We start from the raw sequence: 22270 nt of genomic DNA on the forward strand, positions 1-22270 counted from the left end.
TGTTCTCCAGTTGTGCTAATCTCTCTTTATCTTTCCTTTTGATGGTCATACATTTTTTTTTATTTTTTAAGGATTTTATTTTTAAGTAGTCTCTGCACCCAATGTAGGGCTCAAACCCATGATCCCAAGATCAAGAGTCACATGCTCTTCTGACTGAGCCAGCCAAGCACCCTGATGGTCATACATTTTTTTAAAAAAACAGGACTACTTCACATCCCCAAATGCAAAGGACTATTAACTGAGTCCTATCAATAACAGACAAATCACCATGAGAAATCAATCTCATTCTCTTATACATGTGAGGTTTTCATCTTTGAGGATCTATATAATAGAATATTATCTGACAACTTTGAAATGGTTTTTCTTTTTCTCAGTGAGCTTCACAGATGCTTTAGCAACAACAAAAGATGGATACTTAAATATCATAAGTTTATCTTTTCCATCTTCAGATTCCATATAATAGCACTTGCTACAATGAAAAATCTCTATTTTCTATATAGAGCAATCCAGATAGATAAAAGACGTAAGTGCTTTTATGAGCTTCTACTTGATTTACACCTCTTTTTATAATTTGGATCTCAGTATTGGAAATAAATAATTTCTACATAAAATAAGGCAAAATAAAAACATTTTTAGACATGTCAACACTGAATTTTATTATTAGCATGCTCTCACTGAACGAATTTCTAAAGGATATACTTCAGGAAGAAAGAGAACTCCAAAGAAAGGAAGGAGATAGAAGAAACAATGCTGAGCAAAAAACCCCAAAACTGGTATAAACAAGGGTAAGTCTAAATGGGCACTTCCTGTACTAAAAATAACAATGATAATTCAGGGATATTGAAACAAGACTGAACTAAAATTCTGGACAACAATAATATATAATACATAAGGCAATGACCTGAGTTCAAGTGTTCTAATATAATACATTTTTCAGGAAGAGGAGAGAGATATTGATTAATTTCAGGTTTTACTAAGCCTTTTTAAAAAGTTAAATTCCAGGAGAAATTGTGAAGAAATCTGTGAAACTGGTATGCTTATTTCCCATAGATGAATAAATACATTTTTACCCATTTAAAACACCTTCAGATTCCAGAAAATCATTTCTTTTGTTTTGTAAGACAGTCAGTGTTAAACCTGTTAGAAAAGAAGAATAATACAAAAAAGGTTTTTTTCAGTGTTCTGTTTATATATAAGTTTTAGGTGTTCATATATTTCACTACCATAACAATGAATTAAAGATCTATAAACAAGGAAACTGCTTAAAATACAATTTTCTGGATTATTTTTCTGTCTGTGGTATCAAAGTTTGACGCATGGGCAATATGTCCAGTATGTGTGTATGTTATAAGCATGGAAAGTCTGAATTTATGATGTAAAATAATAGAGTAGATTAAAACCTTAATTTTAAAGTAACCAAATAAGATACTCATCAATTCTGTACATTTAATTTTATTTGTTAAAAATCATGGTTGATTTCACCTTTTTTTTTTCTACTCAAAAATTTAAGTACATAATGAAACAGCAAGAGACTACATTTTGATGTCATTTTTTCCTTTTTTTAAAATTACCACCTTAACTTTTTGGGTTTGTTGTTGTTGTTGTTGTTTTGTTTGTTTGTTTGTTTAGAGAAAGAGAGGGCACAAGCAGGGGAGAGGAGCAGATGGGGAGAGAGAAAGAGAGAGAGAGAATCTTAAGCAGGCTCCACACTCACTGCGGAGCCCAACTCAGGGCTTGATCTCATGACCCTGGGAGCATGACCTGAGCTGAAATCAAGAGTCAGACGCTCAACCTACTGAGTCACCCAGGTGCCCCCATTTTTTCCTTTTTATTGGTTGTGTAAGAAACAGAAGATCTATTGGATGCCACCTGCTCATTAGATTCACTTCTGCTTCTCAACTATAACTTAAATTTCTATGTTACTAATTTCTTAACAAAATAAAATTAATTTCAAAAATTCTGTACCCACACATACAGTTTATTTTTGGTAGACATAACTGGTTTAGGAATAGCTAGTTCCAGTTAAAATAAAGCTTACACTCTATTGGTATACATTCATCAGTTGTAAAGTTCACAAAGGCATGATGTAATAATAACAAAGTAATGCTTACTTACTCATGTTTACTTGGCTTAATATGACAATAGTTTTGGTAGAAATAAGAAGAGGATGGGTACTATTTGTCTTCTGTATATAAATTTATAAGGTATTATTATTATTTAAAAATTTTTATTTTTAGTAACCTCTACACTCAATGTGGGTCTTGAACTCACAACCTTGAGATCAAGAGTCACATGCTCTACCGGCTGAGCCAGCCAGGCACCCCAAGATCATATTATTTAAAAATCTAATCTCCAGGGGCACCTGGGTGGCTCAGTCGATTAAGCATCCAACTCTTGATTTCAGCTCAGGTCATGATCTCCCGGTTTGTGAGATCAAGCCCTGCATCAGGCTCTGCACTGACAGCATGGAGCCTGCTTGGAATTCTCTCTCTGCCCTTACCCCACTCCAGCTTTCTCTCTCAAAATAAATAAATAAACATTTAAAAATAAAATAAAATAAAATCTAATCTCCTTACCTGATTTGTCTTAGCTATGATCCCAAAGCAGATTACTTACTAAGTGAACTGCTAGGATCTTCCAAAAACATAGATGATGAAACCTCATTTCTATTTTCTAACACTAGATAGAAAAAAAAAGGTCTTACTCCTAGACAGAGAGGACAGCTGCTAGTTAGAAGGAGTAAAAACATTTTTTCAGCTTAGAGAGTTAATATTTTTGTGTTAGTAGACCTTGTTGAAAGAAATTGGAAGAGTAGTGATGATATAATCCCAAAAGCCAAAGAAATAGGAATGTTCAGCATGAAGCCTAGATAAGAAGTGACATATACACTAATAATTTGTCCATGTGTCTTAGGTGTATTAAAGGGAAAGTTGCCCCATTAAGTAGGTTTAAGTATTCTTCTCTGTGCGGCAGAAATATCAGAAATATTTCCTCAGCTTCTTCACAAAAATATTCCTTCAGTTACCCAGATCCCTTGGTTTTATAATGCTAACATTGCTCATCACTTTCCTAACTTAAAAAAATGTTTTCAATTAGCCTGATTCCAGACAGTTGTAGCAGGTTCAGCTTCACAATTGTTAACTAATGCTTTACCAATTTCATACTAGAAATATCTTGTGAATTTAGTAGATAAGACCTCATCTGCCCAGGACTGGAAAACTGAACAAATAATAAGATCCAAGTTTGCAAATTTGGACTCTAGACACATGATAATGTCATCAAGAAGTAGCACTTATAGAGGCGCCTGGGAATCTCGGTCAGTTAAGCATCGGACTCTTGGTTTTGGTTCAGGTCATGATCTCACAGTTTGTGAGTTTGAGCCCTGAATCAGGCGCTATGCTGTCAGTGAGGAGCCTGCTTGGGATTCACTCTCTCTCTCTCTTTCTCTGACTCTCCCCCACTCGCTGTCTCTCAAAATAAATAACTTAAAAAAAAAAAAAGAAATAGCACCTAATACAGTTCTGCTTGAAAGAATCTTCCATTCTCATATTACTATAATTTAATAGTTTATTTTGCTAACTGCACTGATAAGCAGACATTTGTAATATGTGTATATAGTTCAGTTTAATCTTTTTCACTAGTCTCAGTCTACTAGGTATATAGAGAGGCATTCATTAGCTCATCCAGTTATTAATTTTTATTAAGTTCCTTCTATATTCCAGGCATTTTTGTGGGTGCTGGGAATACAAATTAGGGCATAGTGCTTATCCTCCAGAAGCTGACATACTAGTGAGGAAAACAGACAAGAGAATCAGTTGGTACAGTCCAGGATGGTACGTAGCGCCTTAGAAGTATGCACATAATACCCTGAAATCACAAAGGAAAGCATTTAAATCAAGGCTTCCTGAACAAATGTTTTAACTGATTTTTAAAGGATGTGTAGGAGTTAGCTGTTAAAGAAGGGAGAAGAGCACCATTATAGCAGAACAGCAGGCATAAGGGCATGGAGATAGGAAACAGCATGATAAAGTTTGGTAGGGTTACAGCAAAGAAATATATTGGGAGATGGTCAAAGATGCAATTTATAGAGGGAAAATAAACAGTAAAAAAAGGATGACATAGGTTGAGTGTGGTATTTTATTTTATTTTTGAGACCAAAGGGCTTGGGGTGCCTGGGTGGCTCAGTCAGTTAAGTGTCTGACTCTTGGTTTTGGCTCAGGCCATGATCTCACAGTTTCATGAGTTCAAACCCTGAGTTGGGCTCTGTACTGACAGTATGGACCCTGCTTGGGATTCTCTCTCCCTCTCTCTCTGCCCCTCCCCCACCTGCATTGTCTCTGTCTCTCTCAAAATAAATAAATAAACTTAAAAAAAAAAAAAAAAGAAGAAGACCAGAGGGCTTGAAGATTAAGGGAGAGTCATTAGAAAGGAAGGCTGGGCTATGGAATAACTTAAGGAACACACTGATGCAGGAAGAGATAGGATCCAAAGCAGAAATGAAAAATTGGTTTTCAAAAGGAGGAGGTTCACCTCCTTTATAAAGAAAGGAGGAAAAGATAAAAGAAGAAATGAAGGTAAGTTTGTAGATGGTAGGGAAGAAAACTGAAGATTCTTACCCCATTAATGGACATTAAAAAGCATAATTCTCTTTAATGTTTATTTATTTATTTGGGGTGGGGGGAGACACACGCACATGAGCAGGGGAGGGGCAGAGAGAGAGGGAAAATCCCAAGCAGGTTCTGCACTGTCCACACAGAGAATGACATGGGGCTTGAACTCACGAACTGTGAGATCATGTCCCGAGCCAAAATCAAGAGTCAGACACTTAACCAACTGATCCACACAGGTACCCTGCATAATTCTCTGAAAAATGAGGGGATGAGGAGTCATGAAACCTGGGTTGTGGGATAGAGCCCCATATGGGGCTCCACATTAACAGCACAGAGCCTGCTTGAGATTCTCTCTCTCTCCCTCTGCCCCTTTCCCTGACTCACACTCTCTCCCTCTCTCTCTCTCTCTCTCAAGTAAAAAGAAGAAATAATGAGGGGATGAGTAGCATAGTGGGGGTTTGTGGTATAGCCATTAGGTGGATAAGAATGGGAACTAAGAACATATAGAAAGGTTGTTAAGAGGTATTAAGAGCCCATATAAGTTCAGAGAAGATAAGTTTGTAGTGGTACCAAACTATTTTATTTTCTGATAATGCTCAGGAGCTCAGGTATAGAAACAGAGAAGTTAAATGTCTTGATGGATTCAGAGCTAAGGTTTAAATGGAAGGTACATTAGAAGGACAAGACTGATTAGAGTCATGGGCACATCACCAAGTCTGGAAAGAGAAGAAAGTGAAACAAAAAAGGAGTTGACAGATTACAGATCTCTAAGATGCTGAACATCGTGAAAGAGTTAATGTAGCTGTAGACAGAGAGCAATATATCAGAGTTTAAAGTTCAGAAGTAGCACAGTTCTGCATTATTACAAGGTTGATGGCATAGCCAAGGAATGAATATCATTTTTGCTGTGGGGGTCAACAAAACTATAAGGTCAGAATGTTGAATCATCATTCATGTTAAAGACACCTAGGATAATGGCAGGACTAGGAGTGAAAAGAATACCCTGAACCAGGTGCAGAACTGTCCACAGATGATGGGGAATGTTCAGGTGGTAACTAGAGGATGGCAGTTGGAATGGTAGAAAATGCTGTGGCAATATGGCATAACCTCAGAGATAGAGGAATAATGTTTTGGAAAGGATAAAACAAGAAATTAACCTTCTCATCCCTATGATATATACATATCTTATATATCTCATATATCTCATGTATCTCATACATATACACACATATAATACATATATATGTATACATACATATGTGTACATATACATATGTATATATATGTGTGTGTATATATATATTAGAAAGGAAGGCTATAATATACATATATATATACACACATATATATATGAGAGAATTATCAGCTTTTTTATGAGAGGGATACAGGGGAAGCCATATCATCTGGGGAAAGCAGGGTTTCACTTAAGACAAGGAGATGAAATTGGGACACCTGGGTGGCTCAGTTGGTTAAGCGTTCTACTTAGGCTCAGGTCATGATCTTACAGTTCATGAGTTCAAGCCCCGTGTTGGGCTCTGTGCTGACAGCTCAGAGCCCGGAGCTTGCTTTGATTCTGCATCTCCCTCTCTCTGCCCCTCGCCTACTCACACTCTGTCTGTCTCTCTCTGAAAAATGAATAAACATTAAAAAAGACAAGGAGATGAAAAAGGAGAAGAGTTTAAATATAAGCAATATGTAAACCATAGCACAAGGTGGAAAGAATTGGCAGAGGGGGCAATAGTGGGTAGAAGAGTTGAAGAATGACACTAGAACAAGACAGACCTTAGATGAAATCCTGATTCCCTTACTTGCTACCTATGAGATGTGGCATGTTACATCACCTTTATGAATTTTAGTTTCTTTATTTATAAAACTGATTTACTAAAACTGATTTATAGAGTTGTAAGTATACAGTATTATGTAGCAACTAGTAGATAATTAATAAAAGGTGTTAATTGATAATAATAAATACATATGATATATAATGTATGTGTAAGTACATTACAGTATATTTATATTGCAGACTTAAAGTCCAGATTTATTTCAAAACTGGTTATATCCCACTGAGTTATATACTTTTAAAGGATGAATTTTATGGTATGTTATTATATCTTAATTTAAAAACTTAGATCACTACATTTGTATATGTTCAAACATTTGTTATCAAATGAAGCATAATTTAAGACTCCCAACTGCCATAAATCAATCAATCAATCAATCAATCTCCCTACCTTCCATTTTGTTAAGGATTTTAATGAGTAAATGTTTCTCACCATCTGAGTCCATTCTTATTATAATCAGCACCTGGTCAAAAATAAGAATTTCATATATCTCTGAATAATTATTCTTTTCATAGTTATGCTACTATAACAAAAAAACAAGCTTCACTGGTTACATGAAAATAATGACAATAAGATTACCAAGGAAATATGTGTTATAAAAGATGTCAGTGCTTAAACACAGAGGAATAAATTCTGGTAAGATCAAATATCAATGAGGAAAATATTCTAGGGTAGGGCATTCTTAGCATTCATGTACTTCCATATAGGTGATTGTATATATAAGTTGTCTCTGCCTGCATTGTTAGTGTTAAATTCGACTCAGACAAGTTTGAATTTGTTAGAGAAAACCAATGATTTGCTGCTATACTTTCCTACTTACCATCACAGCTCTTTTTTTGGCACGGGGTTGGGGGAGGACAATAAATCAATTTCAATTTTTTAAATTTCTGACTGATTATTTTACTTTATTTTAATGACTTAGGCAAGTTATCCAAGTAACCACAGAGTTGGGGATAAAGATATAGGAGGGGCAAAGAGGAAGAAGAAGAAGAAGAAGAAGAAGGCCACATTTACATCCAGATTTTGTGTAAAGTATTTGAAACATTTTTCAGCTTGAAAACATTTAAGAAAGTATTTCCTCTTAAGTCTTTTTTTTAAATGTTTATTTGAGAGAGAGAGAGAGAGAGAGAGAGACAGAGCATGAGCAGGGAAGGGGCAGAGAGAGAGGGAGACACAGAATCCAAAGCAGGCTCCAGGCTGTCAGAATAGAGCCTGATGCAGGGCTTGAACTTATGAACTGTGAGATCATGACCCAAGCCAGATGCTTAACCAATTGAACCACTCAGGCTTCCCCTCTTAAGTCTTTAGTAATGCAACCTTCATATGCTTGAGGTAGCGTGGGCAAAAATCCCCAATATAATCCAAGGCATAAACTAAGAGCTTTTTTTGTAGAATCATATGAGATGAGATTCTGGTTCAATATCTAAAAATAAATTATTGTAGTTTTGTTATCAGGTATATGCCCATGAACTTAAAAGTACCAGACAACAATTTTGAGATTTGCAGAGTCAATCCATAGAGAACTCTGTATAATAAAAATTAAAGTATTTTTAAATTCAAGACATATGAACAATGATGCAAAATCATCCTTTCTCTTGGTCTGATTCTGTTTTGTTAACTTACTTAAGGAGAAAACTGTCAAGGGACCAAATAGTCTAGACTACTTCATAATTTCAGAGTTAAATGCAAAAATTTATCTTATATCCAATTCCTTTTTTAAAATTAATTTATTTAAATTCAAGTTAGTTAATGTGTTGTGTAGTATTGGTTTCATGAGTAGAATCCAGTGATTTAACACTTACGTATAACACCCAGTGTTCATCCCAACAAGTGCCCTCCTTAATGCCCATCACCAATCCAATTCTTACTTAAGCTGATTATCGTTATCAGCTTTATTCCAGTACTTACATTAATCTGCTGTTCACTCTGCATCCAATTTAGTATCTGGCATCGCAGTTCTTGTATCTTGTAATTGGTTTCAGGCTTTTTTTCCCTAACAAACTGTACAATCTCCAGCTGTCTCCAAATGTTGTCCAGATAGGAGCCTAAAATGCTTCTGTAGATATCTTTTGCATTTGACAAATATCCTGTTAAAAATAAAAGTAGGGGGAAAAGGCATATCTTTTCATTCTTTGAGAAACTCCATGGTAAAAATTAAAAGGAAACAAGAGTCATAACAATTAAAATTTACTTTAATCCTTTTATGATTTTGATCAAAGATATTGATTAATAAAAACCTTAAAATTGAGTAAAGCTTAAAGTTATGTACCAAATGTCTCCTTTTAAGCTACCACAACATACTCGAATATATCCCATCTCTTCCTGCCTTCTGGCTTGATCTACACTTACATGCAAGTCCTATGGAAATGCCACCCCATTGGAATTTTCTTAGTATTTTATCTGTAGAATAAATAGATTGTACTTGATTTTTGGTTCTTTATGTATATGACGATCTCAGTCTATAAGCTCTTGGGATAAATCCATGATATTTATGCATAATTTATTTGTATAACTGCAAAAACAGCAGAGCCTAAATTCAGACCCACTACAAGCAGTTTCCAAACACAGAATCCTGCGACCTATCCTTGCAAGTTCATATTCAGTAAATTTAAATTGTATCCCGGGGTTTTTTGCCTAAAAGCTCTCCTGGTAATTCCACAACACAGTGAGTTCTGTGAATTACTGAAAAGCACCTAGCATAGTCACTTATGTAGGTCAGATGTTCACTGAATACTTTGGCAATAATATATTTTAAAATTATGTTTATGTTCACATTTTTATATTTATGTGCATATTCAAATTTTACATTAGTACAGCTTGACTGATGGGCAATTTAGACTGACTTATGTTCTATCTTTTTTTTTAAGTTTATCTTTGAGAAAGCAAGAAAGTGGGGAAGGGGCATAGAGAGAGAGGGGAGAGAGAGAGAATCCCAAGCAGCCTCTGAGCTGTCAGCGCAGAGCCCATCGCGGGGCTCGAACTCAAGAACTGTGAGATCATGACCTAAGCTGAAGTCCAACGCTTAACCAACTGAGCCACCCAGGCGCCCCATGTTCTTTCTGCCTTCTAATCTCCAAACCTCTTATTGATTCTCTAGATCTAACTTTCTAAATGAGAAGCCTAATCCAGTACCATCCCTATTTCAATGGCACCCTATTATCTACAGAATAAGGTCTGAGCTCTTTTGTGCAGCTTACAAGGCTATTCATGATTTGGCTCTTTTTTATGTCTTCATGCTTAGTTCTTACTGCTTTCTACCTTGTACTCTTCACTTTAACTACATGGAACTGTATGCAGCACACCCACTGGGCCATTCTTATGGGCTCTTAATTCTGCCTATAATACCCTTTCATACTTTATTTACTTAGCAAACTTGTACTTTTTTTTTTTTTTAGCTTTTTAATGTTTATTTATTTTTGAAAGAGACACAGCGTGAACAGAGTAGGGGCAGAGAGAGAGGGAGACACAGAATCCAAAGCAGGCTCCAGGCTCTGAGCTGTCAGCACAGAGCCTGAAGTGGGGCTGGTACTCACAAACCATGAGATCATGACCTGAGCTGAAGTCAGAAGTTTAACAGACTGAGCCACCCAGGAGCCCTTTATTTTTAAATAAACATTCAGCTTAAAGGTAACAGTCTCCATCCTTTGTAATATTAGTACCTATCTTTACTACAGTACCCATTACACAATACTGAATTTATTTCTGGGTTAAAGCCCAGAAGTGAGACTATACCTTTAATCTTGAAAGTCATTACCTTGCTAGCTTGGGAGGGGTAACAAATTGGCAGCTGGGAGAAAAAAAACAGAATTCTAGAAGGGTACAGGGCAGGCAGCCAGACCCCCATGGACCTTTCTTTCTCTGCCACTATGCAAAGAAAAAAAGAAAAGAGGACAACCTAATTCACTCTTTGACTTTGAGAGGTTTAGAGTGAGAAATCTCTCCACTAAAAATGTCCAAAGTGGCTTAGTTATTCCATATGGCTTGGGACCTAGGGCTTAAGAAGTTTGCTTGCCAACAAGAATTTTAATTTTACTTCTAGAGTATTCCTCAAGGTAGCCAAATAGCAATGACCAAGTTTGATTGAGCAAAAGTATTTCTTTGAGGAGCAAAAATCATTCAGCCCAAGTACATAGTTCTTAATGGTCTCACTTAATCCTTGTGTAGATCGTAAGAGTACTTAAAGGTGAATATACTTCAAATAATCCTCCATAAATATTATTTATCTAATTCTAATTCTCTAATACTAGTAAGTTTGAGCAGCAGTGAGTCACAACTGAACTCTCTCTATAGCACGGAGAGCTCAGATGTTTAGATTCTGATATTCTGCCTTATTATTATGCTTTAATAATCAGCCTTGCTTTTGGTAGGACTGGTGACCTTTCATGGAAGCTGATAAGTATAATGAAAACAGATGACTAAATAGAAGGACATGTGATATTACACCCTTATACCAATTGCAGGTTCTGTAAACTAGAGTCCCCAATCCATAGTTTTCTTGGGATGGAGGTAAAACAACCTGATCCAGCATCAATACCCAAGTGGTTTAATTGGAGAAGAAAGGATAAGCAACATGTTAGGATTTCTGAAGGTAGCTGTAACATAGTTATAATACTTGACCAGATAATACTAATACAATACTTGGCCAAATATTATTATTTCCAGTGCTTAGAGGGAGGACAGCTGTAACTCACTGCTGCTCAGTATTTACCAAAACAGTGGATTAGAGAAATAGTTGTCTGGGTCATAGATTAGACAAAACCTCTGGGTCACAGATCAGAGAAAAATTATTTTCACTTTAAATTTTAAATAGGTTCTAGAAATTCTAAATTATAAAACAATTCTGTAAGTATACCATTACTAAAAAATCTAAATAATCCTGCAATAAGGGGCCTAAAGCAGTAATGTATTGAGACAGATATTTTAATGATTTTGATAGTTTGGAAATAATTTCCAAAATCTTAACATTTTCTAATATATTCAAATAGTTTGATTTTTATTTCTCAAGTAATTCATATCCTAATTTACATGTAAAACTAAAAAAATTGCAAAATATCTTACTACTAATAATTTGGTTATATTAGTTATATTCACCTAGCAAAGATTCAAAGCCACAACATTCAATGAGGACCTAAAATGTACATGCCAAAATATCATCTTACATTAAAAAGTAGTGCATGATAATGATTATATAATCAAATCTGCTTGAGGCCATTATGAGTCTACAATTCAGGCCTAGATTAGAGAATCCTAAACCTATTTTTTTAAATGATGGTATTTGTTACAAATGATTTCTTTCAATGAATATAGGCAGCATAAAATATACATTCTATTAGAATTATGTCAAAATGTATATAGTGCTTAATGTGCAAGTAAAAGAGGAAATAAAAATATCTCAATAGGACTAAAAGGGGAAATAAAAATTTATCCCACTAACCCAATGCTGTGTCCAAGCTGCATGTTAAAAGGACATCTCTAATTGTTACCAGAAGATGTAAGAGAGCAGCATGCTTGTATGTCATTTCTCTTTCATCATTCGTACCTAAGCAAGCAGAAATGTATTTAAAAACATAAGATACACATCAGAATTTTAGAACATGTATCAGAATGCTTAACAATAATAGCTAACATTCATTATCAGGTGCTTACTATATGCCAGGCTGCTGGTTATTTCATTGAATCTATAATAATAACCCTATCAGACAAGTTTATTATGATCCTCATTTTATGGATGAGGAAATAGTCTGAACAAGGTTAAGTAACTGTCCAAGGTCACTTTGTTTTTGTTTTTAAGTTTATTTGTTTATTTTGAGAGAGACAGAGACAGCGTGAGTGGGGGAGGGGTTGAGAGAGAGAGAGAGAGAGAGAGAGAGAGAGAGAGAATCCCAAGTAGTCTCTGTGCTACCAGTGCATGATCTCACGAAATTGTGAGATCATGATGTGACCAGAAATCTAGAGTCAGATGCTTAACCAACTGAGCCACCCAGGTGCCCCTCTAAGGTCAATTTGTGAATAAATAAATGGTGGAGCTGGCATTCAAACCCAGACAGCTAACCTTAGTGTTCATATTCTTGTTGCTTCCAAAAGATATTCAATTATTTCTACTCTTGGTAGGAAAAAAGGCCAGTGATTCCCAGTTATGAAACAAAAAGCAAATTCAACTCATAACTTGCCAACTGGTGAAGAGAAAGATGGGGATCATAACATAAAGCAATACCTTGAAATGGAGGTAGACACCTGGGAATATTTGTCCAAAGATATGACTCAAACAAGAGGTGTATTTACAATACAAGAGATGTATTGGCTACTTAATGTGTTCCATGTAGTTCCAGAGCTTTCTGAAGATGATAGATTGGATTTTACTATGTGCAAAAGTGAAACCAAGAAGATAGGAGTCTAGGCCCACTGCCCCAATTCAACCAGAGAAGCTTCACTTTTCCATGTTTTATATAATGGGATCCCATGAAATATTTATTTGTACAAAACGTTCTGCTGAAAAATTTGAAAACTGCTCATCTAATCAATTAGTGAAGATCAAGGCAAATAAGAAGTAGTCACTGGGAACAAGGGGCAACAGGAGAACAATTTATGGGTTAGTATATTCAGCCCCTCTAAGGACTTGTGGAAACAAGTCAATCATGACCTGGAATGGATAAGAACAGGACAGAGAAACAAGATTTGGTATCATTTTTCTTCTGTCTTTAGGAGAACATTTCTTGAACATCTCTTATCATGCCAGTCTGCAGCTGATGAATTCTTTCAGCTTTCATGTGTCTGAAAACATCTTCATTTTACCTTTGCTTTCATAATATGTTTTTGCCTAGTGTAGACAACTAAGGTTTTTTTTCTTTCAGTATTTTAAAGATTTTACTCCACTGTCTTTTCACCTGAATTATTTCTGACAAGAAATTATGTCATCCTTATCTTTGCTTTCCTTATGTAACATACTTTTTCTTTTCCCTCTGGCTGCTCCTACAATTTTCTCTTTACTGTGAGTTTTGAGCAATTTGATTATGATATGCCTCGGTGTGGCTTTATTATGTTTCTTGTGCTTGCTGTTCACTGAGTTTCTTGGATCTATGGGTTTTAGTTCTTACTAAGTTTGGAAAGCTTTCAGTCATTATTTTTTCAAATATTTTTCTCTTTACCCTCTTTTTACCTCTCCTTTGAGAATTCTAGTTGCTATTATATCTGGCTATCTGAAGTTTTTTCACAGCCCGCTGATGCTCTTTTCTTTCTTTTTTTAGATTTTTTTTTTACCTACCCATGTTTTATTTTAGTTTCTAGTGCTATGTCTTCAAGTTAACTAATCTTTTCTTCTGCAATATTTAATCTGCCATTAATCCCATCTAGTGCATTTTTTCATCTCATGCATTGTAGTTTCATTTCTAGAAGCTTCATTTGTGTCCTTTATATGTCCCTAACATCTTTGTCAGTACTGAGTTTGCTTCGATTGATTATTCTCATTATGGGTTGTGTTTTCCTGTCTCTTGTTATGCCTGATAATCTTTGATTGGATGTCAGACACTGTGAATTCTATCTTGTTGGGTGCCCCATGAATTATGAGTTTTTCTAGCCTAGCTGGTGGTAGCAGGCATTATTCCCTGCCCTGTGTGAATGCAGGGTACTATTCCCTCTAATCCCATCAGATGGTTTCCTTCCCCAACCTCAAGTGGTTTCCTCATATACACTCTTTGATCAGTACTCTGCCGAATACTCTGTGTGAAGCTCTCTGTTCTCTAATATTCTATCCTTTGACCTCTAGCCAAGAGGCTAGATGGCCTTGGTCTCCCTGGACACTCAGTTTTGTTTCCTCAGTGCAGACTGTCCACTTGACTCTGCCCCGGTACCTCTCCCTGTGTTATGGCCCGGCAACTCTTTCAAGGCAGTAAGCTAGGGCAATGGTAGGGCTCACCTTGTTTCCCATCTCTCAGGAATCACTGTGCTTCACTGCCTGATGTGTAGGGTCTTAAAAACTGGTTTCATGTATTTCATCTTTGTTTTTGTTTTTGTTTTCCTCCTTGAAGGAGGGTAAATCCAATCCCTGTTTCTCCATCTTGTCCAGAAGCAAAAGTTAAGGAGTGACTTTAATTAATCTATTTTTTTACCTCCCCCCCCCCCCACTTTTGGGAGGGAATTAGGTGGTTCAGATGTTAACAATAATAGGGTTAATTTGGTTTGGGGGCAATAGGAACCTGTCAAGTAATATATGTCAATTAGGAGTATCACTGAGAAGCAAAGCCAGATGATATTCATTACCTATTTCTCCTCACTTAGGTGATCCTCCAATATTGGTTTATGGTTGTCATATGCTGAATTACAGTTATGCCTTCATCCATGACTAATTACTATACCTTCTATATTCAATTTTTACTCATTTGATACAATAATCCATAACTTTATATCCTTTTAAATAGTGTGATTTTTATTTGTACTCACCTTGCTGAATAGCATCACTTATTACTTTTTCTTGTTCCTTTAAGAGGAATCTTGTTTCATCAAAAATGACAGTGGCAAATGTCCAATTAGCAGCAGGGAGAGTACAGAGGCATACAAGTTTTTTTAAGATAGGAGTAGCTGCTGCTTCTAGGAGACAGAATGCTTGGCACTGGCTATCTGTGAAAATAAAAGCATTAAAGATAGTGTTTTATAAGGATGCTTGCTCTTTTTGACAAACCAATTAAACATGTCACTTCTTGGAAAACTGAACTCCATCCTAATTCTTTTCTGAGTAAAGATCAAGAGATTGTACAGAGGCTCATTTTAGAATATTTATTCTAAATAAACTAATAACAACAAAATCAAAAACCCTCTGTAGAATTAGTATAATTTTATGACTATCCTGCTTATTAGAAAATATTTATTCGTTAACTAATTTGGCATGGCAAGTATGAAGAGCCATATAAAGAGAACCACATAATTTTTTTTCTTCTCCCCCCACTGAAATTAGCTTACAACCTTAAGCCAAACAAATTTGTAACAATGACAAATTGTTTCTAGTTTTCACTAGAATGTCAATAAAGATTTGCATTACCATCTAAAGGTTGTAAATAAAACTGAAGAGAATGAAAAGATATTTAAAAACAGTGTCATATTTTCTTATTGATGTTAATAATGAGCATGATATTCTTTTTTTTGCTCTGAATTTTTAAAATTTATTTTTCATTTATTCTGAGAGACAGAGACAGAGTGAGCGAGGGAGGGGCAGAGAGAGAGAGGGAGACACAAAATCCGAAGCAGGCTCCAGGCTCTGAGCTGTCAGCACAAAGCCCAACATGGGCTTGAATTCATGAAACCGTGAGATCATGACCATAGGACTGACGCACCACATGCACCAGCGGGTAAGACTTCCAGAGGACTCGGTCACACCAGGAAGGCAGGTTGTATTTCATCCCTGTGGCTTTCTGCTTAGTGTAGGCGTATTAGTCCCGAGTCGGTCTTTCAAAACAGTAGGTGGGCACGAACGTGATTTCTTCCTCCTCAAAGTGTAAGAAGACCTTCTGCTCCTTCCTCTCCATCACCAGCTGGTCATGGGACAGGAGGTCTGCGTACTGCTGCTGCTTGATCTTCTGGACAATGGTTTCTGCCTCCCAGGTGGGAAGGTCCACACAGTAGTTCAGATCACCAAGCCAGAAGAGGTGGGTAAAGTGGTGAGTGGTGTTAAAAGGACTCAGTTTCTTGTCTCCCAGAGCAGAAGCCAGAGAATGTTCATATAGTTTTGGTTTTGCCTGAGTTTCTTTTCACTTCCAGAAGTTAAATGGCTGTTAACAAAGCCCTAGGAGGTTCTGTTGAACATAAATGACACCCCCACGGCTCCCTTGTTTCTCAGCGTGTTGGCAATGCCCGTCTTCACATTGTTGGTGCAGATGTGACTGATGTGGTTCTCATGCTCCGGCTTGGCCAGCACTACGATTTGGATATTCCAGAGGGTGTGGATGGCAACTGTTTTAAAAGTCATGGTGGTCGGGGCGCCTGGGTGGCTCAGTCGGTTAGGCGGCCGACTTCGGCTCAGGTCATGATCTCGCGGTCCGTGAGTTCGAGCCCCGCGTCGGGCTCTGTGCTGACAGCTCGGAGCCTGGAGCCTGTTTCAGATTCTGTGTCTCCCTCTCTCTGACCCTCCCCCATTCATGCTTTGTCTCTCTCTGTCTCAAAAATAAATAAACGCTCAAAAAAAAAAAAAAGTTAAAAAAAAAAAAAGTCATGCTGGTGATTTCTTGCAGGGAGTGTCTGAGTATCTCCAGCCACTCCTTCTCTCCCAGGGGGTCTTCCTGGGTGCTGATCACGTAGATGTCATGAGGGATGTAATCGGCAGAGTCATCCTGAGTCTTTCCCTGCCCCTTGGAGAGAAACCAGAACGTGATCTTCTTGGGGGGGGGGGTGTTACCCATGTTCCAGGTGCTGATGAAGATGGTGATCATGTCTGGCTCTGCTTGCTCCGAGTACTTATTCTTCATCTGCTGGAGAAGCTGGCAGAAACCTTCTCTCTTTTTGGAATCAGCAAAAACATATTCCTTCCACAAGGTCTTATCCTTCTGTTTCCACCAAAATCACCAACTTGTTCAGAAACGTCTGAGACTTGATGAGCTGCAGGATCTTATTGTGGCTGTAGAACTTGTCCTCAGAACCATCCTTGAACTTCTTAATTATCAGTTTCCCAGACTCAACATCAACTTTGAGCTGCAGCTTCTGAGGAATCCCCAGGGATTCTGACTTTACCTCAAAGGTGACGGGAAGGATGAGGGAACATTGATGGGGAGACTTGGTGCCTTCATGCAGCAAGGCCTTGACCTTGTCTTCAATGGGGGTCAAGATACTCGTCAGTTGGCTGACCTTGGCCACCATGTTGACTGGATTGGCCTCACCAGGCACCTGAGGCCATGGAGGGAGGCAAGGGGATTGCTGCTGGTCAAACAGCCTCTGCAGAGACTCCAGGGAGGGGAGAGTCTGGGTGACTTTGCTGGGAGCAGGAGACTGAGCATGATATTCTTAAGCAGGCTGTTCTTTAGGAGTCGAAGAATATTCTTCACGGCAGAAGCAAACATTTTAATCAGTATTGTTTAATCATTTAAACAATAGCTTTAAAAAAATTTTTAAGTGTTTATTTATTTTTGAGAGAGAGAGAGAGAAAGAGAGGTATGCACAAGCATGGGAGGGGCAGAGGATGAGGGAGACAGAATCTGAAGCAGGCTCCAGGCTCTGAGCTGTCAGGCCAGAGCCCAGTTCAGGGCTAAAACCCACGGATTGCAAGATCATGACCTGATCCAAAGTTGGATGCTTAACCAACTGAGCCACCCAAGTGCCCCAACGGCGGTAGCTTTTTTAACATCATGTTGACAATGGGTAAAATAATAGAGGGAGTAAGCAACATCAGTTCATTTTTCCAGACTGGGCAGAACGGTGTGAGCAGCTGTAGTCTGCTGTTGTCTGATGAATATAGAGAAGCAGGAGTTTAAATGAAGGGAGAAATAACACTGAGTGGACTGGAGTAGGGCAATGGAAAGGGGCAGAGGCAGTGAATGGGGGCGTTCCAGGCCCAGGAGTAACTTGAAAGTAGGAATGGCATGATGAAACATCTGAAACAAGTGAAGAAAATAACATGGGAAATCAGGTATGTCCTAGATACTCAGAAAAGGCTTCAAGTTCACTTAATTTGAATGCACTTTAAAAGCATACAGCATACCTGATGCTTGAATTTCAATGACCTTGTCTACTTTCCTTTCCTGACTTATTTTCTCTACGGCTTTATTAGTACAAACAATGGGACTTTCTTCTTGAAGAGTCAAGGAATGTTCTTCTTTATCTTGAAATTCTAATAAAAAATATTAATTTGCATTATTCAGGGAAACTTAATGTCACTTTACTTAAAATGATTTGATATAATATGATAATTGTTAAAGTTCTTCCTTGAAATATGTCAGTATTAAAGTGAACAACTATTCAGGTCAATGGACGTAACAACAGTGCTGGGTAGGAAGCTGAATGACCATAACAGAAAGAATCTTGGCATCAAATCACTGTTTCAGTCTCAATTCTGACACTAGCTTCAGTGTCCTCACATGTAAAATACAGATAAATATACCTATTGTGAATACTGTTATAAGGAATAAATACCAAGTACAGTTCCTGACAGCTAAAAGGCACATACAGCTCAACTTCATTTCTCTGTGACTTTCCATATACCCTTCCTTCTGCTATTAATTCTTTCCTATGCCCCAAGCCCTCCCTATCTCCAACCTTTTTTAATTAGGTCAATTCTTACCACTCACCCTTTAGGTCTCAGGCATTTTCTCTGAGCCTATAAGCTTCTCAAGGTCAGCAACAGTATCATATTTATCTCTAATATGTAATTTAGTGCCTGGCATACAGTTCATTTGTCTTCCTTCTTTTCTAAGTAGTGTGGAGGATTACAAAATATATATAACTAATTAATTTATTTATAGTTACTTATTTTAACTAGATAGCAAAGTTATCTATTAATAATGATTACCAGATAATTTTAGAAACATAATACCACCTTGAAACATTTTAATATATGAACTTTAAATATATGGTGAAAACAATGGAGTAAAATATCCTAAACTAGATTATGTTATTATTTTCAAGTATATTTTTCATTAGCTATAAATAATTGGAATAGTTATGATTAAATAATACTAATTACTAGAGTTTTTGAGGGGGCCTAATAAGTTGTAGCATTCTTTGTTGCCCCTGAATTAATTATAAAATAAGGGAAGAAGTAAAATATATATACCAAAACATTACCTTTATTACTAACAAAGGCTAAGTTGGAAAAAGGAGCTTAGTTTGAGAATCAAATGGGCTGGCTGTGGACAGCAGAATTCCACATTAACAATATATAAGATGGTAAGACCTAAGTATGCTGTGACTCTCATGCATATATATTCTTGTACTTAATTCTTCTGAGTAACTTATGTCAAACATATTCTAGAATACCTATTTTTCCTTTTTTACCGGAAGTGAAATGATATGACACATACTACCTTTGATATGGTTTTAAGCAGTGAATGTAAAACAGTTACAACTCAGACAGAAACTCTTTGTTAAAGTTAAAAAGAGTAATAAGCAATCAAACGGGCAAAATGTTCTCAAGTACACATTATAAGCTATAATACTGAGAACTGTCAGCTAAAAGAGAAAAAACAATGGCAGAACAATCAACAAAAGTTAGAAATACCATGAATCTGTATGACCAAGTTGTAGAAATCAAGTTTTACAAATAGTGACTTTTTTACAAGTTCAAATGCACTTTTAAATTTTTTGGAAAATACATATCTACATCTATGTCTAAATACATACACAAATATCCACATCGATCTCCATACTCAATAAGTATCATGAATGAAAGATGTTTTCTTTGGCTTTGAAAAATAATATATTCTATTTGAAAGAGCTTTATTTCCTTACCTTCTGTAGTAAATTATATATTTAGTCCTTAAAGCTATCATATTTATGTCAAACTATTACTAAGTTACCCACCATCATTTTCTTCACTGCCCGTGAGTTCAGTCTTTGAGGTGCAAGTTCTATGTTTATTTCGCAGTACAATAAAGTCATTCAAAAGGTCCAAATCATTCTTCCATTTTCTACCTTGTTTAAAAGATGATTTTTCAATTTTTGGAGAGGAAGATGATTCAATAGATGGTACTGTGCAGTTAAGTTCCGAGTAATCTTCATTTTCTTTATTTTGGCTTATTCTATAAACTAATTCTAGATCATTCTTTGGTTTTTCTTCTTTTGTTGGTCTTTTAACAGATATATAGTCATCAGAAAAACACAGGTCTGGTATTTCTTTTGCCAGAGATGAAATCTTTTGTGGGAGTAATAAACGATCATTTGTAGATTTCTCATTAATAAGTACAATAGGTGAGGAACAACTTTTATATTCTAGCCATGCTGAAAACAGAAAATAAAAATATCCAAATGACATCCATGAATAAATGGGTGCTCTGCTAGGGTATTAGGATAACTTTTATTTATAGGTTCTTATTAATATAATTTGATCCTTAAAAGTACTTTGTTTATTGCTTTGAAAATCAATTTTGGCCTGAATAAAATAAATTTTTTAAAAGGGCAAAATTTCTGCACCTTTTTTTCTTACTACTGGAGTGAGGTTACCAGGTAAAGAATTCCAGAAAATTCCTATTGCCAATAGGCTTAGAATTAAGTCTAAAGGTCAAAAACTTAGGTATCAAGCAATTGACAGATCAGAAGAATATACTTATAATACATATACTTGAAAAGAACTGTATCCAATATATATAAAAAACTCTCCTAGTTTAATATTTAAAAAGCAAAGCCAATTTAAAATTTGACAAAATATTTGAACAATACTTCATATAAGATATGTACATGCTACAACATGGATGAATCTTGAAAACATACTAAATGAAAGAAGCCAGTCACAAAAGACCACATATTGTATGATTCCATTTATATGAAACATCCAGAATAGGCAATCTATACAGGCAGAGAATAGATTAGTGGTTCCACAGCTGTAGAAAATGGGGAGTGACTGCTAATGGGTACAAGATTTCTTTTGAGCGATGACAAAAATGTTCTAAAATTGACTGTGGTGATGATTACACAACTTTGTGACTATACTAAAAACCACTGTATGGTGTACTTTAGAGTTGTATGGCATTTGAATTATACTTCAGTAAAGCTATAATATATTTTTTAATGTTTACTTACTTATTTTGAAAGAGAGAGAGAGCGAGTGAGCAGGGGAGGTGCAGAGAGAGGGAGAGAGAGAGAATCCCAAGCAGGCTTTGCATTGTCAGCAGAGTCCAATGCAGGGCTCGAACCCATGAACCACGAGATCATGACCTGAGCCAAAACCAAGAGTTGAATACCCAACTGACTGAGCCACCTAGAAGCCCCTATATTTTTTAAAGCAAGATACACAAATGGCCAATGACCATGTTAACTGATATTCATCATCATTAGTCATCAGGAAAATACAAATTAAAAGCACAATGAGATACTACAACACACCCATTAGAATGGCTGAAATTAAAGACTGTCAATACCAACTGTTGGCAAGGATATAGAATAACTAGAACTCTCACACATTGCTAATGTGAATGCACAATCTTGCAAGCACGTTGGAAAACAATTTACTAGTTTCTTATGAAGTTAAATATACACCTACCATAAGACCCAGTAATTGTACTCATAGGTATTCATTCAAGAGAAATGATAACATATGTTCACAAAAAGACTTCAATAAGAAGATTCATAGAAGTTTTATTCCTAACTTTCCCTATAAAAACCTGGGAAATAAATCCAGGAGAGTGGATAAACAAACTGGGGTACATCCATATGAAAAATTCTTCAGTAACAAGAAGTGAATAGTGATACACACAGCATTGTAAATGAATCTCAAAAATGTTATGCTGAGGGGCGCCTGGGTGGCTCAGTCGGTTAAGTGTCCGACTTCGGCTCAAGTCACGATCTCGCGGTCCGTGAGTTTGAGCCCCGCATCGGGCTCTGTGCTGACAGCTCGGAGCCTGGAGCCTGTTTCAGATTCTGTGTCTCCCTCTCTCTGACCCTCCCCCGTTCATGCTCTGTCTCTCTCTGTCTCAAAAATAAATAAAGGTTAAAAAAAAAATTTAAAAAAAAATGTTATGCTGAGTGGAAGAAGCCAAACACAAAGGAGTTACTATATGATTCCATAAATGAAATTCTAGAATACTGAAAACTAATACATAGTGACAGAAGGTAGACCAGTGGTTACCTGGGGTCAGGGGTGAAGGTTAGAAGAAGAGAGGGGTGGGAACTACAGAATGCAAAGGAGCACGG

The 22270-nt window shown here is 36.6% G+C and overlaps 1 protein-coding gene across 2 annotated transcripts in view; it reads right to left on the reverse strand.

The window, feature by feature from the left end:
* The window catches only part of SHOC1 (shortage in chiasmata 1), an 84831-nt gene that overhangs the window by 20097 nt on the left and 42464 nt on the right, over nucleotides 1-22270 (reverse strand). For both annotated transcript variants that reach the window (XM_019454203.2, XM_053908177.1), the window contains exons 13-19: nucleotides 19946-20362; nucleotides 18129-18257; nucleotides 14888-15064; nucleotides 11886-11990; nucleotides 8360-8538; nucleotides 6842-6914; nucleotides 1071-1137 (exon numbers count right to left, since the gene is read on the reverse strand). In XM_019454203.2, the coding sequence (XP_019309748.2) occupies nucleotides 1071-1137; nucleotides 6842-6914; nucleotides 8360-8538; nucleotides 11886-11990; nucleotides 14888-15064; nucleotides 18129-18257; nucleotides 19946-20362 (1147 nt within the window). The remainder of the gene's footprint in view (nucleotides 1-1070; nucleotides 1138-6841; nucleotides 6915-8359; nucleotides 8539-11885; nucleotides 11991-14887; nucleotides 15065-18128; nucleotides 18258-19945; nucleotides 20363-22270) is intronic.

This window comes from Panthera pardus, unplaced genomic scaffold (genome assembly GCF_024362965.1).
Source record: "Panthera pardus isolate Hobbes unplaced genomic scaffold, ASM2436296v1 HiC_scaffold_20, whole genome shotgun sequence".
NCBI classification, from domain to species: Eukaryota; Metazoa; Chordata; class Mammalia; order Carnivora; family Felidae; genus Panthera; species Panthera pardus.